The sequence below is a fragment of the Budorcas taxicolor genome, chromosome 2 (assembly GCF_023091745.1).
Source record: "Budorcas taxicolor isolate Tak-1 chromosome 2, Takin1.1, whole genome shotgun sequence".
NCBI classification, from domain to species: Eukaryota; Metazoa; Chordata; class Mammalia; order Artiodactyla; family Bovidae; genus Budorcas; species Budorcas taxicolor.
In genome coordinates, this window is record NC_068911.1 from 128942631 (window position 1) to 128957179 (window position 14549).

The window sequence follows — 14549 nt, forward strand, 5'->3', positions numbered from 1 at the left end:
GAATGAATTCTGTAAATACTTTTTTTCAGCTAGAGTCAAAATTACTAAACAATAAACACACTTATAACATTTCAAATTTATTAGCAGATGTGAAAATTGAGAACTTACAGTGGCAGGAGAAGCAACTTCTAAATCCATCGGCTCAAAAATAAGATTCATCTGTGGTGACATTTGGATAATCTCGCCACTCATCAGACATAGCTTTTTGTTATCATCCAGCACAGTGTTCATATTCTCAATCCATACTGCATCTACTGGCCCATCAAAGATTAGCCATTTCCTATCTGGTGTCTGGTTCATGCAGATGGTGAATAAAGGGCAAAAATGGTTATGGAAGGAAAGAGTTCATTCATGTTATTTTACAATTTTAAAGCGTATCTCCTAAAACTAATTTCACCATCAAAATGTAAAGGCACCTTTGGAATAGAGTGCATATTTGTGCGAATATACATACATATTCACTAAAGAAGCCTAATATGTGCCATGGATGAGACAAATTTTAACATCTTAAGATTTTGTCTTTTCCAATGTCTCTGAAATCATATACAACATATTTTAGAAAAGTGAAAAAAAATGCAACTGCCAGGGAAAACAGTTTTAATTCAGACTGTCTGACTATATAGACATTCTATTTAGTATTCCTCCAGATCAATTATTCTTGTGTGTTAGGTTAAATTTTCTGTTCCCTCCACTGAATGAATTCACCCACATACTCATCCTTCTTGGGCTGAACTGTCTTGTGGTCATATAATATCTGGCATTAATATCAATATAATGTTCACAGTCCCACAGTGAGAAAAACTGATTCTCTTTTCCAGACCCTGATGAAGAAGCCATCCTGTGGACACAGATGATGCCTTGGGTTCACCTTCAGCAAATGCACACTTGAGTTGAAGTAGTGAGGGATTTGAATCCACCTTAACAACTTCTCCATCCTGTGATCAAAAGCATTAATCCACGAGACAGTGGGTCTGTCTGGACTCAAGTCACCCATAGCCACACTCAGAAGCTAGCTCTGGAAGCATGGAAGAGTGCGTTGTCTTGGAGAGAAAACCTTCAGATCAACTTTTCCTCCTGCTGTTGGGTTCTTAAGCCTGTTAGGGTCCACTCTGAGAAACACTCTGCTGACGGTAAGCAGGTGGGCCCTGCAACAACTGGGAGACCTCACTTTTAATCTGGCTTTACTATTTCCCAGCTGTGTGACTTGGGGACAGCTACTTAACCTTCCTGAGGCTAATATTTATGGGATGTAGCTTCCTGGAAAATATAACACATACTATGTAGCTAAGTATAAAATGAGAGGTATCTCATGATTATTTCTGTATAAGTGATGCGATAGTACACATTATCTAGAGACTTCACACATTAATCTGGGCCGGAGCACATTTACTGTGACAAGAAAGGATCTGAGAAGTTTCATCAGTGGTCCCAGATCTCTGTGTGCCCCACCTGTACCTCCTGACACTGTGCAAGATCTCTGCCCTGTGAGAGCCGATCCTCACGTTATTCATGGCTCAAGGTCCTTCAGGGAAATAAAAGTATAGCTGCGATTTAACGTTTTTCTGTCATTACACTGACTCATGACTGTCTTGTCCTTAAATGAGTAGACAGCACCAAATTTAGGATGTATGGTAGTCAGAATAAAGGTTAACATATATATATATATATATGTGTGTGTGTGTGTGTGTGTGTGTGTGTATATATATATATATATATATATATAAGATTTAACAAAACAATTAGATGTCTCTAGCCTAGGCCCCTTTTCCTGTAGGACTAGCCTTAACAAGCTGTCTCTATCTGATCATAGTCCATGGAGAGACTGCTAACACAACAACCAAGGTAACATTTATTGGTCTGTGGCCTTTCTTAGAGTGGGCAGCAGCCCCTCAGCAGGGTACGCCAGGAAGGGGCAAGCTCCCACTCCCCTTCCCAGAGGTCAGCAGCTGGCACATCCCTCGCGTTTCCCTCCCACAGACAGCTCATGCTCTCCCAGCACACTAGAGGGAAGTCCTGGAGTTGGTCTGCCATTTGCTCTTTCAGCCCTGGAGTCTATCTAACAATCAGTGGGTGTGACAGTGACAGCCAGCTGAGCAGCAGGGCAAAGACTGTTACTGATGGATCAAAAGGCTCCTGTTATTCAGATGCTCTCCTTGCTGGGTCACCTAGCCTGGAAAATGAGCGCCAGAAATGCTCTCCTCAGCCTCCTTTCCTCGTGCCCTTTCTTCTGTGCATAGTGAGGAGGATATGCCTGCCCCCATGGTCTCTGGCCGTCTTTGTAGACTCACAAGTGCTCTTCACAGAAGCTCTGCCACACTATTCAGTACTGCACTTTAAATATGTACCTTGAACTATAAATACAAAAGTTTACTCGAAACTGAAAAAATCAGAGCTCTCATAGCCTTTCCAAGTAGAAATGCAAAGTGTTGGCACTTACTGATGAAGCAGCGAATGCTCTGAAACTGACAGCAAGGACCCCGTCGGACCACTCATGGGACACTAAATCAAACTGTCCATACAGCTGGCCCATGGTGACGGACTTCGGATTTAAAACAGTAATCTGAACCTTGTTTTCTTCCATTAACCCCTTAATAGAAAACAATTATTTATTTATTGAAAAGAACACTGTCTTTATTCATGGAAAACATGATTGTGTATGTAGATAATCCTAAAGACTCTAAAAGAAACTACCAGAAGTAAAGAGTTCACTTAACAAGGTTCCAGAGTACAAGGTCATTATCTAAACACTGACTGTATTTTCTAAATAATGTCAATGAAAAGCTTAACAATAAAATTTAGAAGTACAATTTACAAATGGATTTAAAAACTCATAAGATACTTAGGGATAAATCAGTAAATGTTGGTCGAGATCTATAAATAGTTGTTATTATATGCTTTACGGGTTAGATATTCTTTTCTGTTTTTCCTTACAAACCTTAAAAATGTTAACACCATTCTAAACTCACTGGCATTACAAAAACAGGTCTGGGGCTGAATTTGCCCCATGGGCTGAACTTGGATGATTCTTGCTACAAAACATTCTTTGAGTGAAAATTAAATAATTAAAATATATGGAAATATGTACCATTTTCATGTTGTGAAAAAGTTGATATTGTTAAGTTGACAGTTTCCACTAAAACCTTGAAAACTGTTCTATGGAATTAATAAGATATTAATAGACCTAGGCATAAGCTTTTTTATGTTTCTAACTGATAGTATTTTTTAGAAGAGCTTTAGGTTTACAGAGAAACTGAACAGAAAGTATTGTATATATATCCACATATATTCCCTCCACTTCCCACCCCACACGCAGTTTCCTGTATTATTAAAGCCTGGCATTGGTGTGGTGCATTATCATGAGTGATATGGATATCTTGTTATTGACTAAATCCCATGGCTTACTAAGGTCTACTCTTTGTATTGGACAGTTCTATGGATTTTGCCAAATACATTATATCATGTATCCACCATTACAACATATACAGAATAGTTTCACTGTGCTCTACTTATTCACGATCTTTTTTTTTTTTTTCATTTCAGATCAGTTCAGTCGCACAGTCGTGTCCGACTCTTTGAGACCTCATGGACTGCAGCATGCCAGGCCTCCCTGTCCATCACCAACACCCAAAGTTCACTCAAACTCATGTTCATAGTCGGTGAAGCCATCCAACCATCTCATGCTCTGTCATCCCCTTCTCCTCCAGCCCTCAATCTTTCCTAGCATCAGGATCTTTTCAAATGAATCAGTTCTTCACACCAGGTGGCCAAAGTATTGGAGTTTCAGCTTCAGCATCAGTCCTTCTAATGAATTCAGGACTGATTTCCTTTAGGATGGACTGGCTGGATCCCTTTGCAGTCCAAGGGACTCTCAAGAGTCTTCTCCAACACCACAGTTCAAAAGCATCGATATTTCAGCACTCAGCTTTCTTTATAAAGTCCAACTCTCACATTCATACATGACTACTGGAAAAATCATAGCTTTGACTAGACGGACCTTTGTTGGCAAAGTAATGTCTCTGCTTTTTAATAGGTTGTCTAGGTTGGACATAGCTTTTCTTTCAGGCAGCAAGCATCTTTTAATTTCATGGCTGCAGTCACCATCTGCGTGATTTGGAAGCCCAAGAAAATAAAGTCAGACACTGTTTCCACTGTTTCCCCATCTATTTGCCATGAAGTGATGGGACCAGATGCCATGATCTTAGTTTCCTGAATGTTGAGTTTTAAGCCAACTTTTCACTTTCCTCTTTCACTTTTATCAAGAGGTTCTTTAGTTCTTCTTCACTTTCTGCCATAAGGGTGGTGTCATCTGCATATCTGAGGTTATTGATATTTCTTCCAGCAACCTTGATTCTAGCTTGTGCTTCATCCAGCCTGGCATTTTGCATGATGTACTCTGCATCTAAGTTAAATAAGCAGGGTTACAATATACAGCCTTGACTTACTACTTTCCCAATTTGGAAACAGTCTGTTGTTCCATGTCCAGTTCCAACTGTTGCTTCTTGACATGCATACAGATTTCCCAAGAGGCAGGTCAGATGGTCTGGTATTCCCATCTCTTGAAGAATTGTCCACAGTTTGTTGTGATCCACACGGTCAAAGGCTTTGGCGTAGTCGATAAAGCAGAAGTAGATGCTTTTCTAGGACTCTTTCTCTCTCAATGATGCAATGGATGTTGGCAATTTGATCTCTGGTTCCTCCGCCTTTTCTAAATCCAGCTTGAACATCTGGAAGTTCACAGTTCATGTACTGTTGAAGCTTGACTTGGAGAATTTTGAGCATTACTTCGCTAGCATGTGAGATGAGTGCAATTCTGCAGTAGTTTGAACATTCCTTGGCATTGCCTTTCTTTGGGATTAGAATGAAAACTGACCTTTTCCAGTCCTGTGGCCACTGCTGAGTTTTCCAAATTCGCTGGCATATTGAGTGAAGCACTTTCACAGTATCATCTTTCAGGATTTGAAATAGCTCAACTGGAATGCCATCACCTCCACTAGCTTTGCTCCTAGTGATGCTTCCTAAGGCCCACTCAACTTCATGTTCCAGGATGTCTGGCCCTAGGTGAGTGATCACACCACTGTGGTTATCTGGGTCATGAAGATCTTTTTTGTATAGTTTTTCTGAGTATTCTTGTCACCTATCTTAATATTTTATGCTTCCATATCTTTTCTGTCCTTTATAGTGGCCATCTTTGCACAAAATGTTCCCTTGGTATCTCTAATTTTCTTCAAGAGATCTCTAATCTTTCCCATTTTATTGTTTTCCTCTATTTCTTTGCATTGATATTTGAGGAAGGCTTTCTTATATCTTCTTTCTATTCTTTGGAACTCTTCATTGAGATCAGTCTATCTTTCCTTTTCTTGTTTGCCTTTTGTTTCTATTCTTTTCTCAGCTATTTGTAAGGTCTCCTCAAACAACCATTTTGCCATTTTCCATTTCTTTTTCTTGGGGATGGTCTTGATCATTGTCTCCTGTACAATGTCATGAATCTACATCCATAGTTCTTCACACACTTTATCTATCAGATCTAATCCCTTGAATCCAACTGTCACTTCCACTGTATAATCGTAAGGGATTTGATTTAGGTCATACCTGAATGTAACAACATACTAAGTTCAACTCTCCCACACTGCTTTCTGCCCACCAGCAGTGGAGCTTGGGGCATGAAATACCAAACTGAGGAAAAGATATGGGAATAATAATATGAAGCAGTAAAATAAACTCAAGGTCATTGCTTTCTTCTTTGTTCCCAGAAAGGGAATAACAATATGTCATCCTTAACTCAGAAGCATGGGAAAGCTCTATTAGAATATCTCAGTCAGGACAAAGTTGCTGCCATCAAAGAAAGATTTGTCCCAAATGCAGCAGAGCTAGTGTGAAGCTGCAGGTTGTAGGCAGTGACTACGAAGCCGCATTTACCTTACCACAATGTCACTCTTCGAATTTCCTGGTAATGAATCACTTTGAGGCTTTATATTGTCCCAGAATACATGGTCATAACCTTCACCTTTTTAAATCTTTTAGTGGCACCACATTTGGCTTTTAGAGATTTATTTTTATAGCAAAATAATTAGTTCATATAGTAATAAAACAACAAAGGAGGAAGAATGCAAACAAAAACTCAGCAAAAGAAGGCAAGACAGATAAAGGGAAAGGAAGGGAGGTGAAGAAAGGAAAGCACATGTAAGGATAAAAGCATCAAGGGAAAAATGACAGAAATAAGCACACATCAGTTTGATAATAAATACAAATGAATCTAAATTCCCCAATGAGAAGATAAGGCCATCAAATGGAGAAAATAAAAGTCAAACTATTTACTCTCCATAAAAAAGTAAATCACAGTGACAGTCAGAGTCACAATTACCAAACATGGGCAAATATGTATGCAAGGAAAAAGCGGGGGTTGCAATACTGAAACACAGGGGATCCATGGCAAATAACACAAGTACATAATACTATACTGGCTGAAGGGGGAGGCTCCACAATGAAGGTATAATGATACAAATCCCAGTTGGCTACAAACATTGAAACATATGTGGCAAAAATTATTTGAAATACAAAGATAAGTAGACACAAATGCAGTATTAGTTGGAGAATTTAAAACAGCCTCACGCCTTTAGCATATCAAAGTAGATCAAACTGAGTCAACTAGGACAGTAATTTTGAATAATATAATTATCATTATTTACTATGCTTATATACATATTCTATTATGCATACACACAACACACACACTTCAATTCAATACCACTAGCAGACAGCACTAGAGGAAGTTTGCATTATGAATCTGAACACCAAGAAAATAAAATACACTCTCCTATGAAATTATAAATTATTCTAGTAAAGTATAAGGTTTTTTCACATTTTCAGATTTTTTTATACAATGAACATGTTACCTTTATAATTAAACTTTTTAAAAAAGAACCAAAGGCTTTGAGGCAAATCTTTGGCATATTCTTTATATGCTGAACTTCCTACTTGAATCATATTACTTTTCTATTTTCTCTGTATTTTCATAATTTTAAGTTGCTGCATTAAAGTATCCTTTTAAGTGACCATACATTCTATCTTACACAAAGCTGATTATTGGTAAATTGATGTATTAATACCACACTTACCTTTTCACATAAGTCATTTAATGCTCCAGCTAAGACGCGATATGCACTGGTTTTTCCTCCAAATGGTTCTCCAACAATCATAAAGCCATGACGCACAATCATCATTTCATATATCTGAAGAATCTTCTCAGAAAAGAATCTGGTCATTTGCAAATTCATGGAGTCACAGTTGTCTTTGATAGCTCCCAGCAAATCGTTGTAATCTGGTTTTGGTAATTTCACCCCAGGAAACAAATCTGAAGTAATTCCCTGATGATAGGTGATTTGGATGTTTATATTGACATTACATAGCTATAAACTCTCATATTATCTCTCTATATATGTTTGTATGTATATGTGTACATCTATACACATATGTATATGTTTATAAACTTGATAAAATTTCTCACATCCTCATATTTAATACTGATGAAAATAAAGCCATTAAATAATAGCTCAGTATTTTTAACAGCTTCATAGAGGTATGACTGACATACAATGAACTGCTTATATTTAAAGGGCATAATTTGATAAGTGAAACCACCAACTCAGTGAAGATAATCAACATATCAACCATCGCCACAAGTTTCCTTATGATCTTTTGTAATCCTCCTCTTCCCTCTCCTTGACACCTACCTCCATCCCCAGACAATCAGCACACATACTAATTTGCTTTCTGTTTCTATTTTTAATTTCATTGCCTAGACTTTAATAGGGATGAAATTACACATTATGTGTACTACTTTTTTTAAATCTAGCTTCTTTCACTCGGCATAAAGGTTTGAAAACTCAAACATGTCACTGCACATATCAATAGTTCATTGCATGGAAGTAGTCCACCATACTGAGGTGCCGGTTTTTACATCCATTTTCCTGCTGATGGACATTTTCATTGTTTTTCGTTTTGGAAATAAATAAAGATGCCATGAACACGTACACACAAGTCTTTGCATGGACAAATGCTTTCAATTCTCTCAAGTGAATACTGAGAAGTAGAATACTTAGATAGTACCCTCAGATGGTAAAGAATCTGCCTGCAATGCAGGAGACCTGGGTTCAACTCCTGGGTCAAGAAGATCCCCCAGAGAAGGGAATGGCAACCCACTCCAGTATTTTTGCCTGGAGAACTCCGTGGATGGAGGAGCCTGGTAGGCTACAATCCATGGGGTTGCAAAGTCAGTCACTACTGAATGACTAATGCAACACAATGGCAAGTATGTGTCTAACATTTGAAGAAACTGTCTGCTTTCCCAAATGGTTGTCTTATTTTAAATTCCCCTCAGCAGTGTATGAGAGTTTCAATATTTGGTATAATCAGTATTTTTTAATAAGTGTGTAACAGTATCTTGCTATGGCTTCAATTTGTATTTGCTAAAAAGTAACACTTTTGTGTTACTTTTGTGCCATATGTATATCTTCTTTAGTGAAATGTTTGTTCAAATCTTTTGTTGTTCTTGTTCTTTAGTCGCCAAGTCATGTCCAACTCTTCATGACCCCAAGGACTGCAGCACACCAGGCATCCCTGTCCTTCACCATCTCCCAGAGTTTGCTCAATCTCAAATCTTTTGCCTATTTTAATGGGTTTATTCTCTTCATGGGAAGTTTTGACCATTTGTTAAGCATTCTACTTACAAGTGCTTCACCATACATCTAACAGGCAACTATTTTTTATAGCTCTAACTTGTCTTTCATTCTCCTACCGTGTATTTCAAAGAGCAAAGTTTTTCATTCTGATGAGCCTATTTTATCAATTTGTTGTTTCATGCATTGTGCTTTTGGTGATGTATTCAAGAAATTTTCACCTAACCCAAATTCACAAGAGATTTGTCCTGTTTTCTTCATCAGATGTTGTAGTTTTACATTTTTTTCAGTTAAAAAGTTAAAAGATGAACATTATCTGATTTCAAGGCTTATTATAAAAACAGTATCATACTAGCATAAAAATAGACAAAATATAACAATGGAACAGAAGAGGGAGACCAAATATAGATTCAGACACATATGAAAACTCATTCTCAAGCAAAAATAATCCAGTAAAGATTTAAAAAAATAGTCTTTGAACAAAGTATGCTAGGATACCTGGATTTATCAAAATAATGAACTTGAATCCACACCTCATATCATACATAAAAATTAGTTTAACAGTATTTTAATCAGTGTAGTGGGTAGTCTGTTAATTCTGTTAGTGTTCCTCAAAAATTTATGTCAGAATGTCACCTTATCTGGAAATAAGATCTTTGCAGATGTAATTAGATCAGATGAGATCCTACTGGACCCTAACTCCAGTGACTGGTATCTATACAACATAAAGGAGAGGAAGATGCAAACTCAAAGACTCCTGGAAACAAGGCCATTCTAGTGATGGGGACAGAAGCTGAAGCCACCAGGGAACCACCAATGACAAGCCAAGGAACATCAAAGATCGTCAGCAGCCAGCAGAAGCTAAGAAAAAGCAAGGAAGGGTTCTTTCCTAAAGAATCTTGATCTTCTTTCAGAGGTAACCAACAGCTTATTTCAGACTTTTATCCTCCAGAACTGTGAGAAAATAAATTTCTGTTGTTTTAAGCCACCAGGTTTGTGGTGCTCTGTTATGGAAGCTTTAGAAAAATAATATAATCACATAATATAGAATTGGAAAGAATTGTAATTCCACATATAGTTTATATGAAAATATAAAGTCACTTTCAAGGTCTAAGAAACATTCCTTTATGCACCACTCAGGCTATTTCATAAGCATTATAGCAACTTAGGGTTTCCCTGTTGGCTCCGTTGGTAAAGAATCTGCCTGCAACATGGGAGACCTGGGTTCGATTCCTGGGTTGGGAAGATTCCCCTGGAGAAGGGAATGGCAACCCACTCCAGTATTCTGGCCTGCAAAATTCATGTCTGGGGAACTCATGTCTGGCCTGGAGACCTCAGTCCATGGGGTCGCAAAAAGTCAGACACAACTGAGCGACATTCATTTCACTTCATAGCAACCTATGTGAGAAATACAACTCTTCTTTTCACTCTGAAGATGAAAGCGAAAATTCAGAAGAGCTTACCATGAACGCATGCATTTGAGTTACACCTTAGAACTGACAACCTTTCAGTTTGACCACTCTTAAATTTAGTTCTTTAAATGCTGTTACAGAGAAACCGACTCCAGTGCAGAGCAGTAAGTCTCCTTTGGGTAAAGGGGAGACAAAGACAATGCAGTAGGATGTAGCCTGGCTAAGCGGCTGCAGTTCTCTTTCTGTCATATACTGGGCAAGGCCCCAAGTAACTTATCAACTCTACTTCGCTTACATCAGCTGTAAAACGGAGATAATGACAGCTCCTGTCCTACTGGGGGCGTGTTAGTTGCTCAGTAGTGTCTGACTCTTTGCGACCCTATGGACTGTATCTCACCAGGTTGCTCTGTCCAGGGGATTCTCCAGGCAAGAATACTGGAGTGGGTTCAGTTCAGTTCAGTTCAGTAGCTCAGTTATGTCTGACTCTTTGCAACACCATGAACTGCAGCACACCAGGCCTCCCTGTCCATCACCAACTCCTGGAGTCCACCCAAACCCATGTCCATTGAGTCGGTGATGCCATCCAACCATCTCATCCTCTGTCCTCCTCTTCTCCTACCCTCAATCTTTCCCAGCATCAGGGTCTTTTCAAGTGAGTCAACTCTTCGCATCAGGTGGCCAAAATACTGGAGTTTCAGCTTCAACATCGGTCCTTCCAATGAATACCCGAGACTGATCTCCTTTTAGGATGGACTGGTTGGATCTCGTTGCAGTTCAAGGGACTCTCAAGAGTCTTCTCCAACATCACAGTTCAAAAGCATCAATTCTTCGGTGCTCAGCTTTCTTTATAGTCCAACTCTCACATCCATACATGACCACTGGAAAAACCATAGCCTTGACTAGATGGACCTTTGTTGACAAAGGAATGTCTCTGCTTTTTAATATGCTGTCTAGGTTGGTCATAACTTTCCTTCCAAGGAGTAAGTGTCTTTTAATCTCATGGCTGCAATCACCATCTGCAGTGATTTTGGAGCTCCCCAAAATAAAGTCAGCCACTGTTTCCATTGTTTCCTCATCTATTTGCCATGAAATGTTGAGATTCCCTGGTGGGTCAAATGGTAAAGCATCTGCCTGCAATGCGGAAGATCTGGATTTGATCCCCAGGTTGGGAAGATCCCCTGGAGAAGGAAATGGCAACCCGCTCCAGTATTTTTGCCTAGAAAATTCCAAGGATGGAGGAGCCTGGTGGGCTACAGTCCATGGGGTCGCAAAGAGTCGGACATGACTAAGCGACTTCACTTCACTTTGATGGAACCAGATGCCATGCTCTTAGTTTTCTGAATGTTGAGTTTTAAGCCAACTTTTCACTCTCCTCTTTCACTTTCATCAACAGGCTCTTTAGGTCTCCTTTGCTTTCTGCCATAAGGGTGGTGTCATCTGCATATCTGAAGTTATTGATATTTCTCCCAGCAATCTTGATTCCAGCTTGTGCTTCTTCTAGCCCAGTGTTTCTCATGATGTACTCTGCATATAAGTTAAATAAGCAGGGTGACAATATACAGCCTTGACATACTTCTTTTCCTGTTTGGAACCAGTCTGTTGTTCCATGTCTAGTTCTAATTATTGCTTCCTGACCAGCATACAGGTTTCTCAAGAGGCAGGTCAGGTGGTCTGGTATTCCCATCTCTTTCAGAATTTTCCACAGTTTATTGTGATCCACACAGTCAAAGGATTTGGCATAGTCAATAAAGCAGAAATAGATGTTTTTCTCGAACTCTCTTGCTTTTTTGATGATCCAGCAAACGTTGGCAATTTGATCTCTGGTTCCTCTGCCTTTTCTAAAACCATCTTGTACATCTGAAAGTTCACAGTTCATGTATTGCTAAAGCCTTGCTTGGCAACCATGCCCTTCTCCAGGGTATCTTACTGACCAAGGAATCAAAACCAGATCTCCTACATCACAGGCAGATTCTTTATCATCTGAGCCACCAGTGCTTAGGAGTAACTATTCATCAAGCTCTTAGAATAGGGTTGGGTCCATTGTAAATGCATAGTGTTTGCTAAGTAAGCAAAAATATCTTCTCAGATTGTTCAAATTATTTATGGTTAACCTTAAAGAAGCAGACAATTCCATATCTGGTAGTTAGTGGCTCTCAATCAAGACCAATTCCTTTCACAAGTTCCTCTCTGCCAGGTAGAGAGTAGGGAATACATGGAGTCGTCCTTCTGGTTGTATTAATGTGCAAGTCCAGAGATACTGGGGGGACCAGGGATGCCAAGAGTTTGTAGCGTATGGGACAGTCTCTCACAACTGGGAACTAGCCTATTTGAAAATGCCAGTTATGCTCCATTTGTAAAATATTGCTCAAGAAATATTTGCTCAATGAATACACAGCTATAGGAGGATACATCTAAATGAGATATACCTCTACTTCATAAAAATAAATATAGCTTTACTTATGTTTATTCCTGGAAAATCTGTACAGTATACTAGGACCAAAGAAACTGAGGGAAATTTTTAACAAGAAATTTTGAACCAATTCCCTGAAAACTTGATCTGTAAAATATTTGCACCGTCAATTCCAAATACTAACGGGAGCTTCTTTTAGAATGATGCAACACTGTTCCTAGGGATAGCTAAGGGCACTGGAGCACACCACAGTGGCAGAGTCACTTCTCTCCTCCCTATGAGAGTCTTCTGATCTCAGTCTCTACACGCTGGAAGCTAACTGTCCATACCTCACGGCAGTGCAAGACAGAGGACCTCCACCACGTGTCAGCAGCCCACTACCCACCACCCCAGTCACTTCTGCTGAGAATGGGAAAAGAGAAACAATGACATCACATGACAATACAGGACTTTAACCGTCACTCTAATAATTCTTTACAATTACTTACAATCCAAGTTTTAAATATAACAATATTATGAAACCTAGTTCTTAAATTATCCTGAAAAAAAACCAATTTCATAAAAGACACTGCACTCTTTTGAAGAAATCAAGCTTATTTTTTACTTCTTCGATCATTAATTTTGACAAACATTTGCAAAGTATCCCTCTGTGTAAGGGATTCGGTGGTGTGTTTAACCAATTACTTTCCTCCATGGAGTCTATTTCCTAGTGAGATTTATAAGCAAAAATTCTGTGACTTTTGTGTGTTTATTATATTCTGCAGTAGAAAAAAAGTACTACTTAAAAAAATCCCAAGTTGTTAAAAGTTACTTGTAACAACAAAGCTAGCTAAACACATTTCAAATAAAACATGGAGTGACCTATGTTTCTCTGTTTTCTACACTGGAAGTTTCTCAATGGGACCTGAAAACTTGGACACTTGATAAATACGTTTTTACAAGACTTTTGATATATTAGAGTACAAAATATTCTTACCTCAAAGAGTGGTAAATCATGGGACAAAAATTTTGGCAAATTTACATCAATAATAGATCTAAGCAGCAGAATTTCTTCATTTTCATTTGGATATTTCAGCTGAAAGAAAATATACTCATGATGACATCTGCATCTGTTAACTGCACTCCATGCCTGTTCATACACACAAGCACCCAGGCCCCAGAGGGCCTTCAAACCCATGCAAAGATGTCATTTATTTTCATTTCACTGGGCTGTTATTAATTTCATAAACTGACGATTATACTTGTTGAATTTTATACTAGTACATAATGAAATTCTAAGTTTAACTAACTACCTTTTCATAGACACTCTCGGTAAAAAGCTATTGGTCATGATTTTCAGAGTTTGGGAGTTGCCATTGCTTCTATCCTGGGTAAGACCTTGCCTGTCCTATGCATTCAAAACCAGCAGTCAGTTGATAAGTGTAAATAATCATTAAAAATGGGGACTCATTAAAAGATTTAAAGTTAAAACATATAAATATTCACTCATTTGCCCATATTTTGGTGTCAAGGCTTTTTCTCTGAGGGTGGAGTTCTGCACAATTTTTCTTGTACAAAACAAAACCAAAAACAGTCAATAATGAGTCGCCGCTCTAGATTTTTTGTGTTTTGTTGTTTCTGTTTTTCAAAGATAATCATTCTCTTCAAAGATACTTAGGAGACAATCTAAATGTAGCATCCTCACGAATTGTTCTTTTTCAGTCTTACTTTTCTTATCCACATCTAATTCCAAGTGAACTTTTTAGCATTTCATCTTTACTCAGTCTTTCTTAAACAAGGAACTCAGTTTTCATAAAAACAAACCTCTTCTTTTCATGCTCATATACCATCAGTTTCATTGACAATTAATTAAAGGACATAACAACAATAACATAACCAACTAGCTTCAGCAAGTTTCGAGAACAAGCCACCTGACCATAAGTGGGAGGGCAGGGTGGCATGCCACCTTCTGACTGCACACTTGGTACTAGCATGCTTGAGTGTGTTCCCCTGGCAGCGTGGGGAGGGCTGGTTAATGCACTGTCACTTGAGTAGAGGGTGCTTTGGAAAATA

At 38.6% G+C, this 14549-nt stretch overlaps 1 protein-coding gene across 1 annotated transcript in view; it reads right to left on the reverse strand.

Annotated features, from left to right (window-relative positions):
* DNAH7 (dynein axonemal heavy chain 7) overlaps window positions 1–14549 on the reverse strand; it is a 254731-nt gene that overhangs the window by 117905 nt on the left and 122277 nt on the right. The window contains exons 29-32 of the mRNA XM_052658581.1: window positions 13474–13572; window positions 7116–7364; window positions 2438–2587; window positions 109–291 (exon numbers count right to left, since the gene is read on the reverse strand). Coding sequence (XP_052514541.1) covers window positions 109–291; window positions 2438–2587; window positions 7116–7364; window positions 13474–13572 — 681 coding nt within the window. The remainder of the gene's footprint in view (window positions 1–108; window positions 292–2437; window positions 2588–7115; window positions 7365–13473; window positions 13573–14549) is intronic.